General features: G+C 36.4%; 1 protein-coding gene across 1 annotated transcript; it reads left to right on the top strand.

Moving 5' to 3' along the window:
• The first annotated feature begins 3,447 nt into the window (after positions 1-3,447).
• LOC110329824 (proline-rich nuclear receptor coactivator 1) lies at positions 3,448-4,704 on the top strand. Its single transcript, XM_021209715.1, has one exon. It carries the CDS (start codon positions 3,649-3,651, stop codon positions 4,075-4,077), a length of 429 nt encoding a protein of 142 aa, XP_021065374.1. The 5' UTR covers positions 3,448-3,648; the 3' UTR covers positions 4,078-4,704.
• Positions 4,705-8,762: the final 4,058 nt, after the last annotated feature.

An 8,762-nucleotide genomic window follows, 5' to 3' on the forward strand; every position in this document is an offset into this window, starting at 1 on the left:
GAAGAAGAGCTCATCCTAGTACACAAGTTATCATCTGGCCTCTATATGTATGCTGTAGAACCAAATACCTATCTGCCTGTGTGGTGTGCATTAACTGAACTGTTAACAAGCACCTTAAATATCGGTGCTCCTGCTTGTGAAAATATGCCATAACTTTTATGTTGATTTTCTGTTATAAACCCTAGTACAAGGATCAAGTGAGTTGAATTAAACACAATGTAAATCAAGTATCATCAGAATAGTTAATACACATGACCAACTTACATTCAATATTTTTAAAGGAAAACATAATGAAGACCTAGTATTTGCAATAGTTTCCATGATCACTGTGAACATTTTAATAGATAGGCTGAATAGCAATAACGAGAAATTTTTCATAAGAAACTTCATAGAAATCTTCTAAGTGAAGGATGAAGGATGAAGGATGAACTGGTTGTATTACTCTGCTCCCCAGCCCTGAGAATAAAAAAACCTCCCAATGTGATTTTCTAAAGCTGATAATGATTCACTGCATTAAAATAAGTTAAAATCTAATATAGAAAATACAGAACTAATGACATGCAAAAAAAAAAAAAAAGCAAAAAAACAATAGGCTTATCCTTATAGGGTATACTAGCAGATTCATGGAGAAGTCAAAGGCAAAAATGCAAAAATAAAATAGTATAAAATGCTTTCCTCTAGTAGTTAAGAGAGTTATGCAAATAACAGGTGCAGATTCACACATTTTTTTGATTCTCCAATTGGTACTAATTATCAAGTAATGCCATATAAATCAAAGTTAAGATAGAAAACAAAATCTCTGAAGACTCATCCAAAATTTCCTACAACCTATATTTTAGATAAGTATAGAAATGCATTCTTCAAATGAAATCAAGTTAGGTATTCAAACAATATGCAAAATAACACTAACATCATATAGTAAAAAGCAAAAAAAAAAAGTGTGAGAGAGGTTTGAGATGTTTTCATAAAATATTACTATAATTTTACATCTGTTCACGAGGCTTTTGAATTATTTTACTTTCCGAATGTCTAAGCTAATAACAGTCCATTAAATATATGTAAATGTAAATTCATGTGAGGCAAAACTGGCAACTAATAGCATGCTGAAGTTACTTGTTATTGACTTGATTGGAGACAGAGGGAGATAATACGAATAAGGATGTAGGCATTGTCTGGATCACTGAGAGCCCAGATAGAGCTGTTACTAAGGTACAAAAGAATCAAGAAGGACTAAGGAATACAGAGTGTTTGCACCTGAACATTTTGACCTTGCTATACTAGGGAGATTTCAAGGTGAAGTACAGCAGGCAATCCCACCTAGAAATCAGAGACTCGGGAATACATCTGTTATAGAGGTACAGATTTGGAAGCTGTCTATGTACAGAAGAGCTACAGGAATGGTTGCCGGTGAGAGGAGGGAATGAAAACTAAGTAAAGGAGAGTTGTAGAGATATATAGAGGAACTAAACATGCCCTTTTTCCAGGAATGTCAAATAATAAATCAATGAAATCCATAATGTGCTCATTTCATCCACCTTAATATTATTGTCTTTGTGTTCACCATGCATATCATCAAATTTGCACCCTAGGTACATTGGTACATCGATATGATTATTTTCCTATTCTCTTTACGCACGTGTGTGTGTGTGTGTGTGTGTGTGTGTGTGTGTGTGTGTGTGTTTGAGGAGATCATGTGAATGTTATATTCTGTTCTACCAAAGAATCTCCTGGATTGATGTGTCTGGTTCACGTGTTTAACTCAGCAGGGACAAACAACTTAGCTTTAGATTTTGTATTTGAAGACAAACATCACAGGGGTTGTATGATATTGCTGTGAAGATGAATAAGTATGAAGAGCCTAAGTTATTGAAACCCAATCTCTCATTATCTGATGGTCAATTTTATCACTGTATCTAAACTAGTGACTTTACAGAACATCCATTTAATGTTTTTTTTTCCAGAGTCATTAAATATACTAGTATTGCTATTTAATAAATATCTTCAATATTACCTAAAATGCTGATACACCATATGACATGAGGCATGAACACCACATTAGAAATCATTTCTAGGGATTATTGTTTTAAAATAAATAAGATCAATATAATATGATAAGGATGTGTTTGCTTATCTGTATTCATTTTGCGTGTATTAAGATAGGAGGTTGAAAACTTAAAACATGATAGAGTGTCTCCATGAGAATAAAGGGACCCAGAGGATTTAAGATGAGGGTGGGCAGTGAGAAGACAGCTTTTGGTGTAAAACATCTAGTGTTGAGTCAAACATGAAATGAAGGAGAAGATCATAAAGGAAATGCCATGAGTAAAGGCAAACATTCAAAAGTAAAACAGGCTCTTATTAGGTTCCATTACTTCTCTTTTTGCTGGGCAATTGGCTGAGATCAGCCTTCTAAGGACTGAAATATGCATTCATTGAAAACAGCAACCACGCATACAGGACGTGATAGTCAACTTCTATTTCATAATTTTGGAAAACATTTTAAATATATCAAATTATTTTCTAACTACCAATTACAAAATAAAAGACCCTTTTTTCCTGTAAACTACACAGGCATTTTCATGTCAGCAGGAACCTCTTGATGGCAACAAAGCTTTGTAATTCAGAGGTGCCTGTTTTTAGTCTGCACTTTAGCATGGTTATCAGAAATGTTTCTAATTCGGTATTAAGTACAAAACTATTATATAATCAGTTTGTTACCTGAAGGATGGATTATGGCTTTACATTTTTGGGAGTTTTAAATTTCAAGCTTCAAATGAAATGCATGCTTAGCTGGAAAAAAATACACATAGCTGCATTTGTTGTTTACTGTTTTAGAATATTACGAATTCTACAGAACTCTAAAACTTCTGTGGTATGTGTCACCTTGTCAGGGACCCTGGATATTAAAAATGGAGGGAAGGAAAGAATAAAAGTATAAATAATCCCAGGAGACATTCAAGAGTAATGCAACACAAATAAGGTCAGTTTTGGGTTTCCAAACTTGACAAATAGGACTCAACTTAGGGCTGGCCATTGGCCACTGGATTATGATTAAAATATGAACATATCTTCCATTTAAAAAAGATACATGTATACATGTAAATTATTTATGTTTCCTTCTTTAAAATTATTTCATGTTTTTCCTTACTACATGCCTGTGTATAAACCAGTTGTGTGTCTGGTGACAACATACACCAGATGAGGACTTGGGACCTCATAATACTGGAGTTACAGACAGTTGTGAACCACGGTATGAGTGGTAGAAATTAAATATGAATCCTCTGCAAGATTAGCAAGTGCTTTTAGCCCTTGAGCCATCTCTCAGATCCCCTATTTTTCTTTTTGGTCCTTGAGCTTAATGATACTAATTGAAGCACTTGAATATATATATATATATATATATATATATATATATATATATATATATATATATATATATATAAGAAGCGGCGGAAGAAGAAGGTGCGGGCCAGCCCGGCCGGGCAGCTCCCCAGCCGCTTCCACCAGTTCCAGCAGCACCGGCCGAGCCTGGAGGGTGGCCGCAGCCCGGCGCCGGGGCCGCTCGTCGCGCAGGAGGAGCGAGGTGCCGCGGCTACCGGCCTGCTCCACAGACAGCCCCCACTCGCGAAGGAGGTTTTAAAATCAAAGATGGGAAAATCGGAGAAAATTGCCCTTCCCCACAGCCAACTTGTGCATGGTATACACTTGTGTGAACAACCAAAGATAAACAGACAGAAAAGCAAATACAACTTGCCACTAACCAAGATCACCTCTGCAAAAAGGAATGAAAATGACTTTTGGCAGGATTCTGCTTCCTCCGATAGAATGCAGAAGCAGGAAAAAAAGCCTTTTAAAAATACTGAGAACATTAAAAGTAACCATTTGAAGAAATCAGCATTTCTAACTGAAGTGAGCCAAAAGGAAAATTACGCCGGAGCAAAGTTCAGTGACCCACCTTCCCCTAGTGTCCTCCCAAAGCCTCCGAGTCACTGGATGGGAAGTACCGCTGAGAACCCCAGCCAGAGCCGGGAGCTGATGGCAGTGCACTTGAAAACGCTCCTCAAAGTGCAGACTTAGGCTTCAGTCTGCAGTGTGTAGTAAACATAGATTTCCCCCAGATCTCTGGACTTTAAAGGAAATGGATACAGCAGTGGAAACTTGCCATGTTGCAGCATCCAACACAATGAGCTTAAGTCACACAAGCAGCTTGTATTATATTTTATATTTTGTAAATACTGTATACCATGTATTATGTGTATATTGTTCATACTTGAGAGGTACATTATAGTTTTGTTATGAAAGTATGTATTTTGCCCTGCAGATGTGGTGGGTGTTTTGTACATATGCAGTGGAGATATTCTAAGTGGGTGCTAAGGCACATGGAAGACTGTTTATTTGCACAGGTACCGAAATTTTTTTTAAGAACAGCTGTCAAATCTCAAAAGTGAAGATCTAAATGTGAACAATTTACTTATGTACTACTGAAAGTTAAATCTGGCACAATCACTGTAAACATGGAGTTTGTGTTGCTCTAAATTGACTTTACTTTTAATCTGCAATTACTAGAAAGCTTCCCATTTTTACCAAACTTCATTTCTGGATATTGGTATTTTGCCATTATTGAGATTTAAAACACTCTAATTTTAAATACCAACAAAATTGGTTGTAATCAAATTTTAAATCAATAATAATAATTTGGCCTCCCCCCTTAAAAAAAAAATATATATATATATATATATATATATATTATATATATATATATATATAATTAGAATCTCTATTATTATTGGAATCATAATATACTATTAAAATATTTGTTTGTGCTTGTGTGTGGATGTATGTGTGTGAGTTCATAATTTGTGTGTGTGTGTGTGTGTGTGTGTGTGTGTGTGTGTACAAGAAGATGTATGTGCTTAGAGGCTGGAATTCAACCTGCCATGTGGTAGCTTAAAGGATGCCCACTGTGATTTTCTAGATAGAGCCTCTGGCTGGGACACAGGGCTCACTGTTTTGACTAAGCTGACTGGTCAGGGACCTTCCTGTTTGTTTGTTTGTTTGTTTGTTCATTTGTTTTACCAAGCATTAGATTTATAAAAGGGTGGCACCACACTGAGCATCTCCATGGGTGCTAGAGGAGGAACTTGGGTCCTCATGCTCATATGGCAAGCCAACCTTGTCCTCCTCTTGGTCTCTATCCTGCTTGTTATCTAGGAGTTCACACTTGCACTATTATATTTGAAGGTTCTGCACCTAAGGTTGTCAAGATTTCCAATGTTTCGTATGGGTCCCCTTTATATTTGCAAGGGGAGCAGTTAAGGTCTATGAGCATGAGCTAGGTGCTACACATTCAATACACACATCAGGAATTTATAACACAGTTATACGGTTATATTGTGTCCATATGACTGAGATGTTCATGTCCTTGAGGAATAGAACCTGCACTATGCTTGTTATTAAAATAGTAAAGAAATGGCTGATGATATGTAAATACAAGCCTGACCCACAAGTAGTTTTAGTATTCACGTTTCTACTGACCTCTCCTCGTGAAAGAGTAAAAGAATATTTCTGTACATTTTTGACTTCCAAAGTTTGCCTTTTTTCTCTTGTTTAATTTAACTCTTCTTCTTCTCCTTTGGCATCTTATTTACTAAATCCTGCTTTATCCTTAGATGGGATCCATACATTCGCACTGAACTCTAAATTGTTTACTTATATAAGGCTGAAGGAAATCTTGCTAACTTAGCATAGTTCTATGTGGTGCCACTGACAGATAGATAGGGTTTAAGACGATCATGGCTGATAGCAAATTTATCTAATCTCAGATGTCGTCCTGTAATTTTACATCCCAGGGGCATGTCTCAATTTTTAACTACTGTTCTAGTTAGGCATGTGCTTCATTCCTCAATACTTCAATACAGGTGTCTAGTTGTCCTCAAAGTTTTCCATGCCATAATCTCCATCATAGAAGTAATATTGTGCTATGCATATTTATCTATTCTTTGATAATTTCATACAAGTATGTGTGGTAAGAGTTCATAATTGTAGCTAGCCCATATAAAAGATACACAATTCAGGTATTTTAATTACAAATCATAAGCCTAAATTGGGCAAGTTTAGTGCTATACTAACATATTCCCCAGCCCTGAAATTTCTGGTTACTTGCTGTTTCTCCTGGTCACATGATCATCATAGTCTATCTCCTTTCATGGCAGCCAGGCCCTCCACCTCTGTCTTCCTTTTTCCTCTCCCTCTAACTGCAACTTCCATTCAATTCTCAATTCCACCTTTTCCCCTCCATTCCTCTATATTTTTAGTAACCAGTTAATTTGGGGAGCAAAGCTAAATAGCATCACTTCCTGTATGGGAGTACATGCTCCTTGGGGGCAACCACATCTGGAGAAGCCAGTGTTATCATTAGAATATAAGTATCATCAGACCAACCTACTACATGTATGCAATATACTTTGCTCATTCCCCACCTTCAATTTCTCCCCGAATCTCCTAAAACTCCCTCCGAACTTCATATTCTCTATGTTTTGCTTTATAGTCCACTGAACATAGTTGGTTCTGACTGTACGCAAATAGGTAAGTGTCTTGTTTGGAGAATGAAAAACATGTGTGGCAAAACTCTGAAAAAAAAAAAAAGTTGGTTTTACTTCCCCTAGAAAGTATTAGTTGTGAGTACATCTCAACTAGAAGTGGACCTACAGAGCCCCTCCCCAAGCCACGGTGGAACTTTAGTCATCCAAGAAGACTTCTTTCTACAGGCAACTTCAGTTGTGAGTTCATGCATACAACAGACTTGTCATTCCTAGAAGTCTAACAGTGTTCTTCCAGCCTGTACCATCTTCTATCTTCTCTCTTCTGTGAAGTTTCTTTAGCTGTGCTGGTAGGAACTGAGTCTCTAGTGTATAGCTTAACACCAAACAGAGGTTTAAAGAATTAATATGCCTGAAGAGATGTCCTCAGAATGAAAAAAAGAATGTATGATTAGTAGAGCAAGTTCAAACCATAAACTTGTTCAAGATTGTAATGGATGATAGAAATTGGTCAGGCAGTTTAGAGGCAAGGACAGTTTTTTTCTTGTCCAGAAGCCAGAAATGTCCTTGATTCGGTCTTGTCTCTTAGCCAAAAATGGCAGAATGGGTTGTTTTCTGTTCTGCTTTCTTGTTCCATTATCTAGAGCTTTAACATGTAATCCCATAATAAAAGTCTGTAAACTCACCTTCTTGTTCCTTAACTTTATTCTGAGAATTTCTTGATGCAAAGACCCAGAATCCACTGGCTTGAGCCATCGATTTGAGCTTTCATACTTGAAATAAATAAGCCTTCATTGCCACCACGGGCAATCACCTCTCCTCCAGTTCATTAGTAACTAAAAATTTTAATTTATTTCTGATGGATTTGAAATTTGCTTGTAACCCACAAGAATAGTCAATAAGAATTTGGAGAATAAATATATGTATGTACCATTAAATAATTAATTATACATATTATAGGTATATATATATATATATATATATATATATACACACACACTATCCCTGACTTTCATGTGATAAAGAGATTATAAACACTGTCTTCCACAGTCATTAAAAAACATTAATTCACACTGAATTCAAAAGTGATTAAAAATAATTAAAATTAGCATATAACTCATATAAGTTGAAGGGGCTCCTGTCTGCTTAGTTGCTGTTAGGTTATCCATTTGATTCCAATGCTTTATTCTTCTTAATAGCCCCACTGTTAACCTGTTTAAGGTTCAGAGAATAGGCAATGGGAATAAATTGTGAGTCTTCAGCTTTGAAATGCTGCCCCAAAGACCTTAATCAACAATTATTGATTTTAAGTCTAGGGGGAGGTCAGCCGCAGTCATACACATTAATATTTATTAAAAGTTGTAGGCAAGGTATAATAAAAATTAGATTTTCTATTTATCCACTTTTAGATGGCAACAAAATTAGGCTATAAAAGCACCAATAGTTGGATTCAGTTCTTTTCTTTAGTGTAGTGTGGCCGGCTTCTGCTGCTGCCTTGTGAGTGAATACGGAGGTGGCATTTCCATGAGTCAGTCCTCATCACAAAACCCCGGCATGTTTAGGACAAAACCTGACTGAAGTGACAAGCAGTTCATACAAAGAAGCATCAATGCTACCTGCATTCCCGGGACTGCGCTTTTGATTTTTTTTTCCTTCTTTAGGGAACCTTTGGGAATATCGATTTGATTAGAAGACTACTATGGATGACAAAGGGGAAAAAAAATGACTCCACACATTTAGGATAATTTAAACATATTCAAGTCTGATGAGGGGGGTAGTGTTCTCCTTTGAGTTATATGATAGTACAATGATTTAAGAATAAGAAAAGAAGTGTTAAGGAAGAATAAAAGAGGATAATTAGGAAGCCTGTTTATACTAAAAGAAATCATATATGTTTTACCGTTTAATACTAACCAGAGTTCATTGTAACTGGAAGATACAGGAACAACACAGAAATGATACCATAAACATACTATGTGCTGAGTGATCTGTGGCCATCGTTGCTACACTGGGACAAGGAGCAAAGATGTAACTTTGAGAGGAATGGGTACTTAAATTTTGTCTCTAACATTCCTATCTTTCTCCCACAGAGGGCGCAATAGAGACTGTTCATTCACAGATGATAACGTCATTAGGAATGCTGACAACTAAGTACTGCTGAAAGGCTCCTGTCCCTATGGTCATGACAAGTGAGACTATTTTGTTCTTTGATCAATAATAACT

This window comes from Mus pahari, chromosome 12 (genome assembly GCF_900095145.1).
Source record: "Mus pahari chromosome 12, PAHARI_EIJ_v1.1, whole genome shotgun sequence".
NCBI classification, from domain to species: domain Eukaryota; kingdom Metazoa; phylum Chordata; class Mammalia; order Rodentia; family Muridae; genus Mus; species Mus pahari.

Coding starts and splice junctions, on each gene's coding strand:
- LOC110329824 (XM_021209715.1), top strand. CDS start 3,649: ATGGGAAAATCGGAGAAAATTGCCCTTCCCCACAGCCAACTTGTGCAT.